The 22,952-nt window shown below is 34.4% G+C and overlaps 1 protein-coding gene across 7 annotated transcripts in view; it reads right to left on the reverse strand.

Moving 5' to 3' along the window:
• The window catches only part of PRKACB (protein kinase cAMP-activated catalytic subunit beta), a 155,036-nt gene that overhangs the window by 57,923 nt on the left and 74,161 nt on the right, over positions 1–22,952 (reverse strand). For 2 of the 7 annotated variants that reach the window (XM_043460856.1, XM_043460852.1), the window contains exon 1: positions 6,592–6,908. The exons of 2 other annotated variants lie outside the window; for them this stretch is intronic. In XM_043460856.1, coding sequence (XP_043316791.1) covers positions 6,592–6,598 — 7 coding nt within the window. In that variant the 5' untranslated portion in view covers positions 6,599–6,908. Of the gene's footprint in view, positions 1–6,591; positions 6,909–7,177; positions 7,303–22,952 lie in introns of those variants that run through there. 3 more of the 7 variants (XM_043460855.1, XM_043460851.1, XM_043460854.1) reach the window with 3 other exon arrangements.

Genomic DNA, 22,952 nt, shown 5'->3' on the forward strand with positions numbered 1-22,952 from the left:
AATTTTTCTCTTAAAGGTCTTATTATTCTTTTATCAGATTTATTCCTAGGGTCTCTAGAGCTCTGGTTGCTATTGTAAAAAGGAGATTTTTTTTTAAATTACCATTTGTTTGTTGCAGATGTATAACACAAAATTGATGTTTATATACTGGTCCTATTACATGGCAGACTCTCTCATCAATTCTAAAATAACACTGGTAGAATTTCTTGAACTATGTAGATAATCACGTATCTATGAATAATGATACTTTGGTTTCCTCCAACATTTTGTCTTATAGTGCAGGTTATGAGTCACAGTGCAGTACTGTACAGACAATGAGCATCCTATTCCTGTTACTAACTTCAGAGAACATGTTTCTAACTGATTTCTTTCCCATATTTTACTTGTAAAGTTATACTAGAATACACAGATTTAAGAAATTAAGAATATATCCTGTTTAATTCTTTGAAAAGTTTTGTACAAGATCAAAATTTTTGTTCTTTTTGAACTTGACTATAAAACTGTCCAGTCCTAATTTTGTTAAGTTTTTATTTTAACTATGATTAAATTTTAAATAGGTACAGTTGCAATCAATTTTTTAAAAAATCTCCATGAACTAACCTTTGGCTCTGATGAATCTTTATTTTCTATTCCACTGATTTTTGCTCATGTCTTTATTATTTTTTTCTTCTTTTGATTAACCATGCTGTGTTTTCCCTAACTTGTTTACTTGCACACTTATATCATAAATATCTTGACCCTTTCCTAATATACACATTTAAAAATTTGTCTCTAAATCCAGCTGCACTCTACAAGTTCTGATACATAACTGAATTTTAAGTTTATGAGTTATTTCTTGACCTGTGTGTTACTGGAATTTTTTAAATCCCTAAATACAACATTTGTGTTTACTTATTTAATTAGTCTTTTATTACTGATTAAACTTAACTGCTTTGTAGTCAGAGACCACAGTGAAAGAAAAAGTGAAAGTGTTAGTCACTTAGGATTGTCCACCCCACTGAGACCCTATGAACTGAGACCCAGGCTCCTCTCCCTATGGAATCCTCCAGGCAAGAATACTGCAGTGGGCTGCCATTTCCTTCTCCAGGCGATCTTCCTGACCCAGGGATTGCACCCAGGTCTCCTGCACTGCAGGCAGATTCTTTACCATCTGAACCACCAGGGAAGCCCAGAGAACAAAGCCTGTATCTCAATTCTTTAAAGTATTTCAACTTTATGTAGTCAAATTTTGTAAGTGTTCTAAATATTTGTGTATTCTCCAATTACTGGGCGACAATTCTTTATATATATCTATAAATATTACACAGTTATAATTTTTCCTTCTAACTGGGTCAATTTTATGTATTTTGAAGCTCTGTGGGAGACATATAATTTTTTCCTATTTCTTTTTTATGTGATTATTAATTCTGAATAGTAGTCTGAAGGTGAAAATTCTATTCTCTGAAATTCTTGGTAGGATCTAATGCTGTAGTACCTGCTGACTACCTTTTGCTGTAGACTGTGTGTGTGTGTGTGTGTGTGTGTGTGTGTTGTGTATCTACTTTGATTTTGGATTGTGAGTTCAAAGTTTAGTTGGCCTTTATCTGTGAGAAAATCACAGGGTTTGATTTGAGGATATGTTTTGTATTAGCTTCTGCCTGGCATCTGATAAATGTTACCAGCTTGACACTGTTACTATAAGGTATTTTATTTAAAATTATTAAACCACACAATTAATACAGATTAAAACATGAAATCTACTAGAGGAAAAGCAGTTGATTACAAACTCTGAGGAGAAGAATCCTATACACATCCACACACGGCCCTCCCTGTTCCCCAGGAACCCAAGCCAGGAAATGCAAGCTTCTGTATTCTCACCCTGTGTCAGAGGAGACATTTTATTTTTTAGTCTATGCTTTCACTGAGGTTATGATCCTTGGTGGATCCTGGCTTTATATAGGAATCTAAGATATCACAAGTTGAATGGATCAAAGAACTCATCTTCTGTCTCTGTGAGGCTATTTAAAACAAAAGACCTTTGGTCACCAAGATATAAAAATTTCCTCAGGGTAGTCCAAGTATGCTCTCCCTTACAGCTCTGATTTTTCACTCACCATTTGACTTTTTGCACACTATTATATTCTTGTAAGTTCAGGTATTCATTGAAAGGGATGCTTGTTACATTTTATTTAGTACTTACGTCTATGTGCTCTTGTATCTTTGTCAATTTTTGGTCTAGAAGAATTTTCAAATTATCCAGTCTCCAATTTATGAAATTTTTTCTTTATAAGACAAACCATGTGTTACATTGTAAGATGCAAAGAGACCTGGATATTTTTGGAATTCATTATTTTTATCCATGTAATTCAAAACTTCCATCAGGATATATTTAGGTACTAGTGTTTTTGTTAAACTTTGTCAACAAACAATGAGCTCAAAGTTATACATTTAGGTTTTTCTTCAACTAAGTTTTCCTAAATCCTAATTTTTATTATTGTTTCTGTTCTAGTCATCATTATCTGTTCTGAGGGAATGCTATCCATTATACTTTTCACCTCAAAATTTTTATCCTATACATTTCCCCTACATTCTGGTAAGTTTTATCAAGTTAGTTCTTTATGTCATTAATCACCTTTTTGCAGTGATTATTTCACTCTTTACTGCTTCTAATACAGTTTTATATTCTACAAATGCCAGGTTCATTTTCTTATAATCTTCTCTTACCATATCATTATTGTTCCTTTTCTATTCCTGCCTCTCACCCAGCTCTTCTCTCATCCTAGTCTTGTTTCATCTTTTTATCTTTCACATCTTATTTTATAGAGTCCATGTGCACTTGAGAACTCCACATAGATGCTATTATAAGTTATTATTTTAAACCCTCCCCACAAACATTTTCTAAACATAAGGTCATTCTCTTCCTCTAGAAGGCTGTGAACTTATTCTTGAGCATTATCTCTTTTATAGGCTGCACATTGTTGCATTTCTTGTTTATTCATTCATGAACAACGAGAAGCCTTTCAAAACTTTACAAATGCTCCGCCCAAAAAAAGTTGGATCCTCCCATCTCCTATTTGGGTATGTTAAAATCAACTTTTCAGATCTTTCAGTTGATACATATACACATTTATATTATCATTTAAATAATCCAGTAACTTTCAAAAATGGGATGGAGCCAGGACTGTGTGGTTCTTTACTGGTAGTGGTGCCCAGGGCATCAGGTAAGAGCCCTGTTACACCTGGAAGAAGAAAAGTCACTTTTCTCAACTTGAGTAGATCAACAAATTTATAGTTGTCCCACTATTAACTGTTTTAGAATGAAAGAAATCAGCAGTGTTGGATCTTTCACTCCTCTCTCCCATAGTGTTTCTTTTTTTTTTTTTCCATAGTGTTTCTTTTTAAAAGCCTTATCCACCCAAGTTAATAAGGGTGAAACTACTTTTATTTCTTTTCCATGAAGGCAAGCCACTCAAAAGAAAACTGCTACACTTTGGTGTCTGATCTTCAATCTAATACTGTGTATTTCCAGGCAAGTACCCTTCTTTAACTCCACTGATATACTGTTTCCCCAGTACTGTGTTCTTAAATTTTCAATCTAGAAAGTATAAATCTAAAAAGGGGAATTAATCAAATGCTTTTGCTCAAATCTGTAACTTTCCTGTAATTCAAAGCATAGCAAAAAAATTTTTTTTCAGAGATTTGCCCTCACCTACAGCAGGGCAAACAGTTTTTATTTGAAATTTTGGTATCATGATGCTAGTTATGTTCCAATAAGCACATGAACCAAAAAAATCAAAACACGGGACTGATATTCTTCACTGATAATGTAATAAAGGTGTTCAAATATGTAAAAAATGGATAAGTTTTAATTATTCATTTATTGCACATGAATTTAAAAATTCATTGCTATGTTTGGGGCACCAAGGTAACAGCTGGAAACACATGGATGAACAATGAACTGTCCCTAACCTAAGAAGTTCAAAGGATGGATATTGGAAATAGATAAGCAAGTACATAAATTCAGTGTAATACAAGTCATTGTTATAGTTTATAAGTTTACTTTGAGAGTACAGAGGAATCATCTAACTCTAGAGAATCAATAATGGAGGCACTGAAAAGCATAGCTGGTTTTCAGAATTTTTATAATAAAAGATATAAATATGGAAAGGTAGCAAGGAATAATACATAGTATAATATAACTGGATCCAAATTTTATGAGAGTGATGCAGATAAAGTTAGAAAGGCAGGCCACTGATCTTGTATGCCCCACTAAGGAGTTTAGCTTTTATTGGGGAGACAATAAGGAGTAACTGAAAATGTTGGATTAAGAAATGGGCGTATCTGCAATTTTAAAATGGCAGCACGGAAAATGGTCTGGAGAGATATAAAATTGGAAGTTGAGACCAGTGAAGTTGTTACTGCAGTAAGATTGAAAATATACATAGTTCCTGATCTAAAGGCATTCTCAGTGTCAGTGATAATAGAGAAAATTGAGTGATTTTTGAGACATTTCTAATGTAGAACCAATAGAAATTAATGGCTGAGTGCAGGTCTGGGGAGTAAGAAACATGTTCAGAGTGACTACAAGGTTTCTATTTAAGTTCCTACATGGGGAGTGGGATCATTAACAAAAATCAGAATGAATGAAAAAGGAGCAGATCCGTGGGATGGAAAGAGAAAATGCACTTCTGCACTGAACATTCAGGTAACTACTGAAGATGCTGGCATGGATGAGAGCTTTCAGAGAGAACGCATCATTAAAAGAGGGCCAAAGATAGATTCCCAGAGAAAACTATTCCTCCCCCCAAAGCTGATACTTAATAGACAAGGAAGGAGAAGAAAAATCACTTTTTAACTAGAAAAGTACCACATTCACATAAATATCACACATATATATAGCTAAAGACTGAGGTAATAGGGTCTGGCACTTGCTTATTTTTACAAATAAAACCACACTTCACTTGAAATTTTCCATATTTTGAAATGGCTAAGGCATTTAACCACTTTTGATATGAACAAAATTAATTGAAATTGGACAATTCTGAAAAAGTCAGAATGTTTAGCTGTCACTACAGCTGTACAGCTGTTCCTGAGGTAGAAAAGGCTATAAAGGCAGACCAATATGATCAAGTATATCAAACTATCTGAAAAATCCATAGCTTTCTTGAAAGAAAAGTCAAGCAATAGAGAAGCAGTAACAATTTTCTTCAGCCAAAACCAACATATCCAATTGTAAAACTTCTAAAACACTGTCAAAGAGAAAAACACACTGCCTGGACTCAAAGAAATCCATTATTTTAAGTATGATAACCAAGTATATTCAGTTTTGATTGATATCTAAGAAGTCCTAAGAAATGTTAACATGTTGCTTTTGTAATATTAGCCCAAATTTAACACACTAGAACAGAAACATCTACATCTAACAGAAAAATAACAGGATAATAATAACAATTAATTCTTAATATGTTGCATGTAAAAATGTTCTTTTAATGTCTAATATCACTTTATAAATAAATACCTAACAGCATTGATGAGGTGTATATTATACAGCAGCAAGATAAAAAAAAATGTTTATTTGCAACATTAAGGTGGTCTCCAATTATGGAAGAAAAGGTTCACTTATTTTCAATTCTACTGCTATACAGCAAAAATACATCTCTCTCAGGTTCTGAATTCCAATCCAAATCTTTTAAGTATAAATTATAGACGGTTATGAATAACCATATACTACCTTTCCTAATCATGCATCTAATTCAAAGGTTAACTTAATAAACATCCTCTTTTTTAGCTAAGCAAAAAGATGCTAATGAATTATGCTCTAAGCAAATATTACTCACTCTAACAACAGAGTATCTATTTTTAGCTGCAGGTTTGGCTTAAAGTGAACAGCTTTTACCCTCTGATAAACTGCAGTATATACTGTAGTATATTTTCTCAAAAAACATTTTTTAGAAATGTTTAGGAAAAAATAAATCATGTTACAAAACAAAAAAGAAATTATCCCCAAAGTACTTATTCTAACAAATTATTTTGCCAAAAATTATCCTAAAAATTTTAACCAAGCCTCCAAAACCAAAAGGCATGTATTTATTTCATCATTAAATTCCTATTTCTCAATGAATTACAGTTAAAAGCAACCAATAAATCAATAAAATTTTGGCAACATCTTATTCAAGATTGAGTATTTTTTTTATATAACCAAAAAGAAATTGATAAAAATTAATATTAGAATAACAAAGCCAATAAATGGAAAGTTTAATTATTTTCAAGATTAGATACTAAAAAAAAATTCCTTTTACCATGGTGGATCTTTTACTCACTAATTTATAACACAATTAATAACATATTAATGAATATAATAAATCAAACCATAAGAGAGACTAGAAACTGATTCCTGGTATTGACTATTAATAGTGGTATTAATTGTTCACAGTTCTTAATGGATTTAAAAGGCAAATTACTATAAGCCCTAAATGCAAAAGCATCAAGAGAAAATGTAACTCATTGTAGCTCTGGCTTTACAATTACCCCTCTAAAAAACATTTTTTTCCCTCTTACAGTTAAATATTTTTTAAAAATACAAAGTTACAGAGTCTCAGAGAGCATACTTACCACTCATGATGAAAATCAACCTTTCCAAAACATATTGCTCAAAACAACAATCCAACAGCAAAGGGAGTTATGCTAATCTCTAGAGGTAGAAGAACCGATGGTGTAAACACATACACTAGAGCATGCAGCACAGAGAAAATGAAAAGAGCTTTCTTTTGTTTTAAAAAGAAAAGCCTCTAGACGCAAAGCTTAACTGTTCAGTGCGAGATATCACTAGTAAACATGAGATTAATGCCAAAGATGTGTATAACTAGATTTGATTTCTTTCAAGCTATTCTAGCCTCCTTCATATACCACTAGAACAACTCAAAATGGCAGGGAGAAAATGTTCGAACCAGGATGTATAAGATGTTCTCAATTATATCAGCATGAGTTGTTACCACGGCAACATTAGACCAGAATTATCGGTTCACTTGTAACCAAGGAGTAGCTTTTCTAAAGCTTTAATCAACCAAGACAAATAAAATCCCTTTTATTTTAGAGCCACATGATTTAAAAATTACAACGTTCCTTAAATTTAAGCACTCCTCCACCCTTTTTACATTTCAAAGATTTTTTTAAATTGCTGTTTTCTTCAAATACTCACACAATCCCATGTTGAACCTGGCAAGGAACAAACAGCAGAATGATTGCACCTAAACGTCTTTCAATTACACCAGCTCTGACTGCTAGCTGTGGACCTCACTGATATTAAAATGCTGTGTGCTGTTGCTAGTGACTATTGGCGATGAATCTTATTGCCCAGATCGCTGATAGCTTTCATTTTTCATGAGCCAGAAAGCTATACTGCAGCACAAATGTTAACCATTTAAACATTCTGTATTATGGAAAAGACAAAATATAATATATATATATCTTCACTATTAAAGGAAAATTGTAAAGCAACTTATTTAGAAACTTCCATTAAATTCAGCATCAGAGTCAGATGCTGCTTATGTGGTTTTCAAAAGAGGAGCGTACACAAAAAAGTTACTGAAAATTACTGTTGAAGTATAAAATCCCTTACATTAAACAGGATTAAGATAACAGATTGTATAGCAAGGTGGATGGTATGGTGAACAACTGTTCTGATTTCCAGAGACTGAAAATTTGCACCAAAATGGTGCAAAGGATCTACAGAATGGTTCCTTTTTAAGTGAACATGCCATTTTAAAAGTTGCCAGGGAGACAGGACTTCCAGTGATGACAGAATAGGTAAGTAAGCAAATCTTCTAAGAAATAATTATGAAGTTGGACAGAATTATCAAAAGCAATAACTTCATGGTCCTGGACACCTAATAATCACAAACAACAATCTGAGAAGCATTTCTTCATGAAAAGCTGCTAAATGCTGCATGAGGACAGTGGGAGTCTGTGGTGTTCTTCTTTAGTGCTGCTCCTGTTCCTCCACAGCTCGGTCAGTGCAGGGTGTGGCTCCATGACAAGCAGGAGCTTTACTGCCAGAGAGGGTTGACATGATTTGGAGAAGAAGCCAAAAAAACCCATATAAGTGATTCTGTCTATTAAAAAAAAAAAAAGCAAACTGTAGGGAATGAACAGGGAAAGTATCCAGCTTTGCTAGTCTGAAACTGTGGCCTTAGTAGGGGTGACGAGTAGACAGATGGTCTAGCAAAAAACGGAATATAAAAAAACATACATGAGAGGGGCAAAGAAGGCCCAGCTAAGCTCTTCGTACATCCCAGGGTGGCAAGGAAACCTCCATAGGAGAGATCCAAGAGGGCCCAAAGGGAAGTTTAAGCTGATACAGACTTGAAAGTACAATAACCTACGCTTTAAAACTCACTGCATAAGACTTGAAAACTGCCTGAACATTGAATATGCTCTTCAGCACACAAACAGCCCCATCAGCATAGACCAGATCACAGTATTTGTGCACAACCTCTGATTAATCACTGAATAATAACTAAGCTATGCAGACACAGTGTAATCCCTAGTACAGAAATCAGCAGCCAGACAACATGGCGGAAACAGTCCATAGATTAAAACCAAGAAAGATATTAAAACAAAACAGTATAAATAAAAACAATCCTCAAGTAAGAAAAAACAATCGGAGTGCAGAGCTGCTGTGAAATATTATTTTAAAAAGTCAAAATTTTGACAAAAATCTTATGTAACCCATAATGAAGGGAAAAGATAGAAAATGTCTCTGAATGGGCACAGATATAGGATTTAGCAGACAAGACTCCAAAACAGCTATTATGTCAAAAGAATAAAAGGAAATTGTATTTAAAGAATTAAAGGAAATTATGATGGCAATGACACAACAAAGAGAATTGCAATATAGAAAGGGAAACTATTTAAATTATAAAAATTATAGACTTGGAAAGTATAATAACTCAAACTTTAAAACTCACTCCTTAAGCCCAAGAGCAGATTGAGGTCAAAAGACTCAGACTCAGTCAGAACTTGAAGATAAATCAATAGAAGTCATCCAGTCTGAAGAATACAGAGAACAAAAAATATGGGGGAAAAAAAAATGAACAGAGTCTCAGAACCCTGTAGGATATAAACGGTATCAGCATACATGTAATAAGAAGCTTACAAGGAGAGAGACAAAGGGCAAAGAAAAAATATTTGCAGAAATAATGGTTGACAATGTCCCAATCTGATGAAAAACATTAACCTTTAATTCAAGAAGTTCAACCAATGCCAAGTATGGTAAACACAAAGAAATTCATACAGAGACACCTCATATTCAAGTTGTTAAAAGACAAAGACAAAGAAAACATCTTGAAAGCAGCAAGATAAAATGACTAATCATATTTAAGGGAAAAGCAATATGATTAATGATGACTTCTTCACAAAAATAAGAGAGGCCGGAGGCAGTGGAATAACATATTCAAGGTGCTAAAAGAAAAAACCTTTTTACAATTCTCTATGCAGTAACACTAATCTACAAAAACAAAGGTGAAATAAAGATATTTCCAGATAAACAACAACTGAGGATATGTGTTATTAGCAGAAATACTTAAGGAAGTTGTCCCAGATGAAAGGAGAAGACACTGGACAATACTCAAATTGACAGGAAGAAATAAAGAGTACTAGAAATGGTAAATATATAAGTAAAAAACTATATAAACACATTTATCTTTCTTGTCTTAATTTCTTTAAAGATCTTACAATTGTATGAAGCAATCATTGTAACACTGCATTTCTAGGTTCATAAAAAAATAAATGCAACATGTGAAAATAATAACGCAAAGTTGGAGAAGAAATGGACCTATACTGGATCAAAGTAACTATATTTTACTAGAATAAGTCAATACTATAGCTCCACAAAATGGAGCTACATTGCATCAAAGTAGCTATATTTTACTTGGAGAAGGAAATGGTAACCCACTCCAGTATTCTTGCCTGGAGAATCCGATGGACAGAGGAGCCTGGCAGGCTACAGTCTATGGGGTCATAAGAGTTGGACACGACTGAGCGACTAAGCACAGCACACAGCTATATTTTACTAGAATTAGTCATTAATACAATATTGGAGAAGAAATGGAGCTATATTGCATCAAAGTAGCTACATTTTACTAGAATTAAGCCAAGTAAGTAGATTCTAATAAGACAAAATGCATAATTTGACCCCTAAATCAACTATTAAGAAAATGTCTTTTTAAAATATAGTTTAAAAATCAAAGAGGAATTAAAATGGCCTCCTACAAGTATCTGTTTAACCCAAAAGAAGGAAGAGAGGAACAATAATACAAAAAGCCCTAAGACATGTAGAAAACAAACAACACAATGGAAGATGTAAATCCAACCATATCAATAACTACATTAAATGTGAATGGAATAAACAGATCAAAGGCAAAAATTATCAGATTGTATAAATAACATATATATGCTGTCTACAATGGTCACACTTTAGATTTTAATATAAAACCAGGATGAGGGTAGGAGAGAAAAAGCTACACCATATAAAGAGTAACCATAAGATAGATGGAATACCTGTATCAATATCAGACAAAATAGACTTCAAGATAAGAAATATTACTAAAGTAAAAAAAACAAAGGAAATTTCATAATAAAGGGCTAATAATTCTGGGAGATTTAACAATTAAAAATGTATATGCACTGATTAAGTCTCCAAAATGCTGAAACAAAAATGACAGAATTGAAAGGAGAACTGAGTAATTCAACAATTACAGTTGAAAATTTCAACATTCTCTCAATAATTCATGGAAAAAAGAGAACCAATGGAATATAGAAAACAAATAATGTAATTAAAATGACATTTATAAAACAGCATCTAACATCAGCAGAATACATTCTTTTCAGGTAGACATGAAAATTCAACATTTAATCATATGCTAAGCAATATAACAAATCTCAAAATAATTGGAAAGGAAAATATGATCTTTTATTATAGCAGAATTAAATTAGGAATCAACAACAGAGAGTAATTTTGGAAATACCAACACTGGTTTTAAATAACAAAGAAACCTTAAAGGAAATAAAAAATACATACACATGTATATATGTATATATATATATATGTTTGGAATTAGAAAATATTTTGAACTGAATGGAAAAAACCTACAAGAAATCAACATGCTTAGGATATAGATAAAGCATGGCTTAAAAGGAAATTCACAACTTTAAACCCCTGTATTAAAAAAAAAAGAAAGGTCTCAAATCAACTTAATTTAAGCTTCCACTTTAAGAAACTTAGAATGAGCAAATTAAACCAAAGCCAAAAAGATTACAGCAGAATTCAATGAAATGGAACATAAAAACAATAGAGAAAATGAAGAGACCAAAAATCTTACTGATAAACTTTTACCAAGACTGACCAAAATAAAGACAAAAGAAAACAAGACAAAATACTTAATTACCAAAGTCAGGAATAAAAAGATGACATCACCACCGATGTCAGAGAAATTAAAAGGATTATAAGAGGATACTATAAACAACTTCATCTAACTATATAATTTAGACAAACTGAACAAATTCACAGAAAGAAACAAATTACCAAAACTAACTCAAGAAGAAATAGAAAATATAAAAATACCCAGAAACAAATAAAAATACTGTCAGTAATTAAATTTTTTCCCACAAAGAAAAGCTCGGGTCTAGATGGGTTTACTGGGGAATTCTATGAAACATTCAGAGCTATAACACCAACCTGACACAAACTTTTTTAGAATATAAAGGAGAATCTAAAACCTCCCAACTTATTCTATGAGACCTGATGCCAAAACTAGACAAAGATCAAAAGAAAATTACAAATCAATATCCATTACAGTACAAAAATCTTTATCATAAACTTAGCAAACCTAATTCAGCAGTATGTAAACAGGACTATATACCAGGACCATATAAGATTTATCCCAGGAAGACAGGTTGTTTCAATACTGAAAATTAATTAATGGAATAGAATAAAATAATAATAGAATAAAAGACAAAACTACATAACATCTCAATGTATATAGCAGAATCATTCCACAAGATCCAATACCTGTGATAAAACCTCTCAACAAACTGTGACTAGAAGGGAATTTCTTCAAGCTGATAAAGGGTGAGTGTGGGGGTGAGGTGGGGAGGGGAACCCTATGGCTTAGATTATATATAAAGAAAGATAAATGTGAAAGATGGAATGTTTTTCCTAAGAACAGGAATAAAGCAAAGATGTCTGAACTCACCACTTCTATGCAACTTTGTACTAAAGGTTCTAGCCAGTACGACAAGGTAAGAAAAAGATATTTTAAAAAGGTATTGAAGAAAAAAGATAATAAAGGTATACAAATAGACAAGGAAGAAAGAAAACTGTCTTTTTTGTGGATCACATGAGTCTATATGTATAAAATTCTTTAGCCTCTATAAAGAACTAATAAACAAGGTAATCGATATCACAGGATATAATATACAAAAATCAATAACATTTTAATATACTAGGAACAAATAATCCAAAAATGAAATTAAAAGAACAATGCCATTCACAATGGTATTAACAGAAAAAAACTATTCAGGAATCCCATTAACATGACTTGTTCACTAAAAAAATAAAAAAGAAAACATTTCACAGAAATTAAAGAACTTCTAAATAAATAGAGAGTTATTTCATTTTCATGGGTTGTAAGACTCAGTATTTTTAAGAGAGGATTCTCCACAAATTAATCCACAGATTGAATGAAATGTCTATGAAAATCCCAGCAGGTCTTTAGTAACTGACAGGCTGACATTAAAATTTATATGCAAATATAAAGGACCCAGAATGGCCAAAAAATTTTGGAAAAACAAAGCTTGAGGACCTACACTTCTTGATTTCAAAACATTCTTTAAAATTACAGTAACCAAGACAGTGATATCAGCATAGCACAGATACATATTGATCACTTGGAAAACATTGAAAATTCAAAAGTGAATCCCTCCATTTATGGTCAATTGACTTTTGAAAAAAGGTACCAAGATGACTAATGGAGAAAAAAAGTATTTTCAACAAATGATGTAGTAAAAATTGGATATCTATATTAGTAAAAAAAAGAAAAATAAAAACAAAACCCCAAACTCCACTCCATACCTCACACCATATACAAAACAACTCAAAAAATGAATTTCCAAATGAAAGCATAGGAAAAATATCTCTATTACTTTGGGTCAGATAAAGATTTCTTAATATTTGATAGCAACAGTACCATCAAGAGAAAACACTTTAAACTGGACTTCATTAAAACTACAAACTTTTGCTCTTCAAGGATATCTTTTAAGAAGATAAGACAAGGGGATTTCCCTGATGCCCTAGTGGTTAAGAATCTGCCTTGCAATGCAGGGGCTGTGGATTCAATCCCTGGTCAGGGAACTGCATCCCACATGCCTCAGAGCAACTAAGCCTGTGCGCCACAACGAGAGAGTCCATGCACCACAACAGAAGATCCTGCATGCCACAGCTAAGAACCCAGCAGCCAAATAGATAAATAAATAAATTTTTTTTAAAAAGAAGACATGCCACCAATGAGAAGAAAACAATTGCAAGTTATCTACTGAGCAAAGAACTTGTGTTCAGAATTTATAAAGAACTTTAAAGACTTGATAATAGGAAAAAATACCCTCAATTGGGCAACAGATTTGAAAATATATTTTTCCAAAGTAGATACACGAGTGGTTTATATGAACATGAAAAAATGCTCATTATCATGAATCATTAGAGAAATACAAACTGAAACCATAATTAACTGCTAATTCACACACAACAGAATGGCTAAAATAAAAATGACTGATGATAACAAGTGTTATTAATAATAATGTGAAGAAACTGTGACCCTCCTAACATTGTTGATGGGAGTATGAAATATTAAGCGCCTTAGAAAAATAATTCAGGATCTTCTTAAAAAGATAAACATAAACTTACCATATAACCCAGTAATGCTTCTCCTAGATATCAACACAAGAGGAATGAAAGCATATGTCCACCCAATCTTGCATGCAGATGGATACAGCAACATTATCCAAATAAACCCCAAACTGAAAACAGTCCTAATGTTCATCAGTGCTGAACACATAAACAGAAATGTTATATCCATACAACATAGTATCATAAATAAAAAGGAACCAACTATTGATATATTTCATAACATGGATGAACCTCAAAAGCATTATTACAAGTTCAAGAAACCAGAAACAATAGATTATATATACTGTCTAATTCCATTTTTATAAAACAGTCAGAGAAGGAAATCCATGAAAGTGAAAGTCACTCAGTTGTGTCTGACTCTTTGGGACCCCATGGACTATACAGTCCATGGAATTCTCCAGGCCAGAATACTGGAGTGGATAGCCTTTCCCCTCTCTAGGGGATCTTCTAACCCAGGGATCAAACCCAGGTCTCTCACATTGCAGGCAGATTCCTTACCAGCTGAGCCACAAGGGAAGCCCAAGAATACTGGAGGGGGTAGCCTATCCCTTCTCCAGCAGATCTTCCTGACCCAGGAATTGAAGTAGGGTCTCTTGCATTTCAGGTGGATTCTTAACCAACTGAGCTATGAGGGAAGCCCATGATCAGTGTTTGTCTGAGGCTGAGCTGAAAGTGCGATTGATTGCAAAACAGTACAAAAGAACTGTTGGCAGTAATGAAAATGTTCAAAAGCTGAATTGTAATGATGGCTGCACAACTGTATAAGTTTACTAATAAACTCTTACAATGAGTGAGTCTTATGGCATGTAAATTATATTTCTATTTTTTAAAAAAAAGTTGTCAAGTGCTTCTGTACCTAAGTAGAGACAGTCTGAAGCAGATCTACTTTGCTGTGGGAAGAATCTCTTCAGTGGAGAATTTATTTATTTAAATTTAAGGCTGGTTGGCATCCATTACCTTGGAAGAATGACCTAACAAAACTCTTTGGAGCTTGGTAAAGGCTGTTTCTCTCAGTACCCTACGGTAAAGAGAGCTAAGGAAAGGGAAGGAAGGTAAATAGATCTGCATTAAAAATATAACAGGAATTTGAAAAGGAGGGTTTAAAACCCAGACCCCATTCGTTCTAAGGTTCAGAATTATCAGAAATTCTTCCATCAATTTTAGTGATAGTATCTGTGGCCCATGAGTAAGAAGGCACACTAAAAAAGGTTTATCAAAGAAGAAAGGAGTATCTGGTGATTTAGGCTCACATTATGGACCCTGTAGGCCACATTCAAGTGCCTATGGAGGACAGGAAGGTAAAACAACACAAGTAGTGAAATAGTGAAGGCTAGAGCAAATAAGACAGTATATATCCTGACTCAAGAGAACAGTTTTCAGCACTGCCCAGTTGTTCTCATACGGGAACAAGAGGCACTGAAATCAGTTTTTCAAACGATTCAAGAATATGAAAGTCCAGGTATTCATCTAAAATATCTTATTTTAAAGTCAGCATTTTATATTTATATAAAAAATGGTGTCACATTCAATTATTTTAAAATGCCATGAGGACTAAACAAACAAATCTGTGAGCTACATCTGGGTCAGACAACCAGTTTGCTATCCCTGGAAAGATGTTCAGGAGAGGAAGGCCGACTTTAGTACGTGTAGGGATGAGTCAAAAGCACCTTCTCACACATTCAACCTGGCACGAAGCCAGGATGACTAAGCATGTAAGTATAAATTAAAGTATATAAAATTAAATAAGTATAAAGTATACCCAGAAACTAAATCTGGGTATAAGCCTTGAATGAGTATAACACTGCAAGGGGGGGATGATCCTTCCATTAAGAATCAGTGTCTCAAACAGATGGCTACTAAACACATGAAAAGATCCTCAACTTTGCTCATTATTCAGTTCAGTTCAGTTCAGTTCAGTCGCTCAGTCGTGTCCGACTCTTTGCGACCCCATGAATCGCAGCACGCCAGGTCTCCCTGTCCATCACAAACTCCCGGAGTTTACTCAAACTCATGCCCATCGAGTCGGTGATGCCATCCAGCCATCTCATCCGCTGTTGTCCCCTTCTCCTCCTGCCCCCAATCCCTCCCAGCATCAGGGTCTTTTCCAATGAGTCAACTCTTCGCTTGAGGTGGCCAAAGTATTGGAGTTTCAGCTTAAATATCAGTCCTTCCAATGAACAGCCAGGACTTATCTCCTTTAGGATGGACTGGTTGGATCTCCTTGCAGTCCAAGGGACTCTCAAAAGTCTTCTCCAAACACAGTTCAAAAGCATCAATTTTTCGGCACTCAGCTTTCTTCAGAGTCCAACTCTCACATCCATACATGACCACTGGAAAAACTATAGCCTTGACCAGACGGGACCTTTGTTGGCAAAGTAATGCCTCTGCTTTTTAATATGCTGTCTAGGTTGGTCATAACTTTCCTTCCAAGGAGTAAATGCAAATCAAAACTACAATGAGATACCACCTCAAACCAGTCAGAATGGCCATCATCAAAACGTCTACAAACAATAAATGCTGGAGAGGATGCAAAGAAAAGGGAACACTTGCATATCTGGTGGGAATGTAAACTGAAACAGCCACTATGGAAGACAGTATGGAGACTCCTTAAAAAGCTAGGAATAAAACCACCATATGACCCAGCAATCCCACTCCTAGGCTTATACCCTGAGGAAACCAAAATTGAAAAAGACACATGTACCCCAGTGTTCATTGCAGCACTATTTACAACAGCTAGAACATGGAAGCAACCTAGATGTCCATCGACAGATGAATGGATAAAAAAGCTGTGGTACGTATATATACAATGAAGTACTACTCAGCCATCAAAAGGAACACATTTGAGTCAGTTCTAACGAGGTGGATGAACCTAGAACCTATTACACAGAGTGAAGTAAGTCAGAAAGAGAAAGATAAATATCGTATACTGACATATACATGGAATCTAGAAAGATGGTACTGATGAACCTATTTGCAGGGCAGCTATGGAGATACAAACATACAGAACAGACTTATGGACCCGGGGGTGGGGTGGGGAAGAAGAGAGTGGGATGAATGGAGAAAGCAGCATGGAAACATACACTCTACCATATGCAAAATAGATAACCAGTGGGAATTTGCTGTATGACTCAGGGAAATCAAACTGGGCTCTATGACAACCTAGAGGCGTGGGATGGAATGGGAAGTGGGAAGGAGTTTCAAGAGGAAGGGGACATATGGATACCTATGGCTGATCCATGTTGATGTATGGCAGAAACCAACATAATATTGTAACGCAATTATCCTTCAATGAAAAATACATACAATAAAAAAAAAAGAAAAAATCAGTATCTCATTAACTATACTCCAATAAAAATTAATTTAAAAAATTTAAAAGGAATGAGTATAAGGATTTCTTAATGATTGTAGTAAAATAACAATAAAACTTAAAATATTAAAAAAAGAATCAGTGTCTCCACAAAGAGACATCATCCCATTGAGAATTCTCTCTATAAGTATCAGGGCATCACATCAAGAGCAAGGATATGTCAAATTCTTGGGACCAGTTTAAACCATGAAAATATGCAGCAGTGGCAAAATCAATAGCAGCCAAAAATGAGATTACTAGCTTTTACAGTAATCAAAATACCCATCTCTTTCTTCATCCAAGCTTTGGAAAGATTAGTCTCTCTGGAATGAGTAAACTCTCAGAAGTTTAGCCATACTTGAAGGAGGCTGGAAGAAGATCCTAAAAAGAGCCATTCAGAAGTTCTGCTAATTTGAGCAGATGAGTACAGTGATTAATTTGAATATTTTAAAGATGAGACCTAATTTGTATCCTAAGTAGGCTACACTTGTTATACAACCATAACCAGACCCCAGTGCTAAAAGCAGCCATTTCTTAGGACTTGCAAGTAATATCCACTTCCTGAGAAAATGCATTATTCTTCTAGTTTCCAATAATTAGCTCTTTATGGATGACATTTTATTTTCAAAGTTCTCTGACCAGCCTGTTAGTATTCTGTTCTTCATAATATGCATTATGTCTCTGCAACTGAAAGAAAAACTCAGACAGAAATCTTTGCTATAGGACCCAAACACCGTTTTTCTTATACGCTTACAGAAAGATTTTACAGAACAGTGATTAAGAGTATGGGCCCTGGATTCAGACTGTCTGGGTTCAGATTTTATCTTGTTAGTTATGTTACCTTGAGAAAATTACTTTACCTCAACGTGTTTCAGTCTCTTCATCTGTAAGATGTTAATAATAATAGAATCTATTTTATCAGTTTTTTTAAAAGCATTACATAAACTAATATATGCAATGTGCTTAGAACGATGCCTGACAGGTAGTAAATAAATGCTGCATGTGATAATGTATATGACAGTATTCCACCCTGGAAATGTGGGAGTGGAGTGGTATGAATCACTGCTATTTTGCACGATCAGAACTAGAAAATATACTGTATACTACTACTGAATCTCCAACCCAAGCAGATTATCATATGTTGACTACCAAAGATAACACTCTATTCAACAACTAAAATATGTCTCTCAGACCATTTGCTAATAATTGACCAATTTGGAAAAGGAGGAAAAATTTTTATAAACACTAACATAAAGAAGAAAATAAAGCACACCATGCTTTATTATACTGTGCCAGAAAATTATACTACAGAATTTATATGTCTACTCTGAATACTGAAAAAAGAATTATTTTGTCATTTAGCATTTAAAAAGATTTTTAATTGAAAGATTATTGTTTTAAAGAATTTTGTGGTTTTCTGTCATACATCAACAAGAATGAGCCATGGGTACACTCATGTCCCCTCCCTCCTGATCCTCCCTCCCATCTCCCTCCTCATCCCAACCTTCAGCCTGTCATAGAGTCCCTGTTTGAGTTCCCCAAGTCATACGGCAAATTCCCATGGGCTATCTATTTTACATATGGTATTGTAAATTTCCATGTTACTCCCTCCCATATCTCCCCTTCTCCCTCCTCCCCTACCCTCATGTCCATGGTCTGTTCTCTATGTCTGTTTCTCCATTGTTGCCCTGAAAATAAGTTCATTAGTACCATCTTTCTAGATTCCATATATATGTCAGCATACAATATTTATCTTTCTCTTTCTGACTTACTTCACTCTGTGTAATAGGTTCTAGGTTCATCCACCTCGTTAGAACTGACTCAAATGTGTTCCTTTTGATGGCTGAGTAGTACTTCATTGTATATATACGTACCACAGCTTTTTTATCCATTCATCTGTCGATGGACATCTAGGTTGCTTCCATGTTCTAGCTGTTGTAAATAGTGCTGCAATGAACACTGGGGTACATGTGTCTTTTTCAATTTTGGTTTCCTCAGGGTATAAGCCTAGGAGTGGGATTGCTGGGTCATATGGTGGTTTTATTCCTAGCTTTTTAAGGAATCTCCATACTGTCTTCCATAGTGGCTGTTTCAGTTTACATTCCCACCAGATATGCAAGTGTTCCCTTTTCTTTGCATCCTCTCCAGCATTTATTGTTTGTAGACGTTTTGATGATGGCCATTCTGACTGGTTTGAGGTGGTATCTCATTGTAGTTTTGATTTGCATTTCTCTAATAATGAGTGATGTTGAGCATCTTTTCATGTGCTTGTTAGCCATCTGCAGGTCTTTGGAGAAATGTTTCTTCAGATCCCCTTCCCACTGCTTGATTGGGTTGTTCGCTTTTTTGGTATTGAGTTGTATGAGTTGTATTAAGTTGTATATTTTGGAAATTAATTCTTTGTCAGTTGTTTCCTTTCCTATTATTTTCTCCCATAATGAGGGTTATCTTTCACCTTGTTTGCAGTTTCCTTTGCTTTGCAAAAGCTTTTAAGTTTAATTAGGTCCCACTTGTTTATTTTTGTTTTTATTTCCATTACCCTAGGAGGTGGATCATAGAAGATCTTGCTTTGATTTATGTAATCGAGTGTTCTACCTGTGTTTTCCTCTAAGAGTTTTATAGTTTCTGGTCTCACATGTAGGTCTTTAATCCATTTTGAGTTTATCTTTGTGTGTGGTGTTAGGTAGTGTTCTAATTTCATTCTTTTGCACATAGCTGTCCAGTTTTCCCAGCACCACATATTGAAGATGCTGTCTTTGCCTCATTGCCTATTCTTGTCTTCTTTGTCAAAAATAAGGTACTCAGAGGTGTGTGGGTTTATCTCTGGGTTCTCTATCTTGTTCCATTGGTCTATATTTCTGTTTTTGTGCCAGTACCATACCGTCTTGATGACTATAGCTTTGTAGTATAGTCCGAAGTCAGGCAAGTTGATTCCTCCATCTCCATTCTTCTTTCTCAAGACTGCTTTGGCTATTCGGGGTCTTTTGTGTTTCCATATGAATTGTGAAATTTTTTTGTTCTAGTTCTGTGAAAAATGCCATTGGCAATTTGATAGGGATCACGCTGAATCTGTAGACTGCATTTGGTAGTGTAGTCATTTTCACAATGTTGATTCTTCCTACACAGGAACATGGAATATCTCTCCATCTGTTTATGTCATCTTTGATTTCTTTCATCAGTGTCTTATAATTTTTCTGTATACAGGTCCTTTGTCTCCTTAAGTAGGTTTATTCCTAGGTATTTTATTCTTTTTGTTGCAATGGTGAATGGGATTGATTCCTTAATTTCTCCTTCTGATTTTTCACTGTTAGTATATAGGAATGCAAGTGATTTCTGTGTATTGACCTTATGACTTTGCTAAATTCACTGATTAGCTCTAGTAATTTTCTGATAGTTTCTGTTGGGTTTCTATTTATAGTATCATGTCATCTGCAAACAGAGTTTTACTTCCTCTTTTCTGATATGGACTCCTTTTATTTCTATTTCTTCTCTAATTGCTATAGCTAGGACTTCCAAAACTATTTTGAATAACAGTGGTGAGAGTGGACACCCTTGTCTTGTTTCTGATCTCAGAGGGAATGCTTTCAGTTTTTCACCATTGAGAATAAGGTTTGCTGTGGGCTTTTCATATATGGCCTTACTATGTTGAGGTAGGTTCCTTCTATGCCCATTTTTTGAAGAGTTTTAATCATAAATGGATGCTGAATTTTGTCGAAGGCCTTTCCTGCATCTATTGAGATGATCACATGGTTTTTATCTTTGAATTTGCTAATATGGTGTATCACCTTGATTGATTTGCATAAATTGAAGAATCCTTGCATCCCTGGAATAAACTTGACTTGATCATGGTGTATGAGCTTTTTAATGTATCACTGAATTCTGCTTGCCAGAATTTTGTTGAGGATTTTTGCATCTATGTTCATCAGTGATATTGGCCTATAGTTTTCTTTTTTTGTGCTGTCTTTGTCTGGTTTGGTGTCACAGTGATGGTGGCCCCAAAGAATGAATTTGGAAGTGTTCCTTCCTCTGCAATTTTTTGGAAGAGTTTCAGAAAAACTGTCCATTAGCTCTTCTCTAAATGTTTGATAGAATTCCCCTGGGAAGCCATCTGGCCCTGGGCTTTTGTTTTTGGGAGATTTTTGATCACTGTTTTGATTTCAGTGTTTGTAACTGGGTTGTTCATAATTTCTATTTCCTTCCCAGTTCAGTCTTGGGAGGCTGACCTCTTCTAAGAATCTGTCCGTTTCCTCTAGATCGTCCTCTAGGTTGTCTCATATTCTCTTATGGTCCATTTTATTTCTGTGTTTTCTGATGTAACCTCTCCTTTTTCATTTCTAATTTTGTTGATTTGATCTTTCTCCTTTTTTTTTTTTCTTGATGGGTGTGGCTAGTGGTTTGTCAATTTTGTTTATCTTCTCAAAGAAACAGTTTTTAGTTTTATTAATCTTTGCTATCTGTTAATCTTAGGTATTCATTTTTTTTCCATTTATTTCTGCTCTAATCTTTATGATTTCTTTCCTTTTGTTGATTTTGGGATTTTTTTGTTCTTTTTTTGTCAACTGCTTTAGATGTAGAGTTAGGTTGTCCATTCGATACTTTTCTTGTTTCTTAATGAATTACTGTATCGCTATAAACTTCCTAGAACTGCTTTTGCTGAATCCCGTAAGTTTTGGGTCATTGTGTTTTCATTGTCATTTGTTTCTAGGAATCTTGATTTCCTTTCTTATATCTTCAGTAACCTTTAGTAATGTATTGTTTAATCTCCATGAGTTTGTATTTTTTGCATTTTTTTTCATGCAGTTGATATCTAGTCTATGGCATTGTGATCAGAGGAGATACCTGATACAATTTCAATTTTCTTAAATTTATTGAGGCTTGATTTGTGGCCCAAGATGCGGTCTATCCTGGAGAATGCTCCATGTGCACTTCAGAAGAAAGTGTATTCTTCCGCATTTCGATGGAAAGTCCTGAAGATATATATTAGGTCCATATGGTCTAATGTTTCATTTAAGGTTTCTGTTTCCTTATTGATTCTTTGTTTTGATGATCTGTCCAATGATGTAAGTGGGGTGTTAAAGTCCACTACTATTATTGTGCTACTGTCGATTTCCCCTTTTATGCCTGTTAGTGTTTGCCTTATGTATTGAGGTGCTCCTATGTTGGGTGCATAAATATTTACAATTGTTATGTCTTCTTGGACTGACCCCTTGATCATTACGTAGTGTCCTTCTTTGTCTCTTATAATTATTCTTTATTTTAAAGTCTATTTTGTCTGAAATAAGGATTGTCACTCCAGCTTTCTCTTGGTTTCCATTCACATATAATCTTTTCCATCCTTTTACTTTCAGTCTGTACGTGTCTCTAGTTCTGAAGTGGGTCTCCAGTAGGCAGCATATATATATGGGTCTTGTTTTTGTATCCATTCAGTCAGTCTGTATCTTTGGTTGGTGCATTTAATCTGTTTACATTTAAGATAATTATTGACATATATGTTACTACTGGCATTTTCTTGATTGTTTTGGGTTTGCTTTTGTAGTTCTTTCCTTTCTCTTGTGTTTACTGGCTATGTAAGTCCCTTTAGTATATGTTGCAAGGCTGTTTGGTGGTGCTGAGTTTTCTTAACTTTTGCTTGTCTGTAAAGCTTTTGATTTCTCCATCAATTTTGAA

The sequence above is a fragment of the Cervus canadensis genome, chromosome 2 (assembly GCF_019320065.1).
Source record: "Cervus canadensis isolate Bull #8, Minnesota chromosome 2, ASM1932006v1, whole genome shotgun sequence".
NCBI lineage: Eukaryota > Metazoa > Chordata > Mammalia > Artiodactyla > Cervidae > Cervus > Cervus canadensis.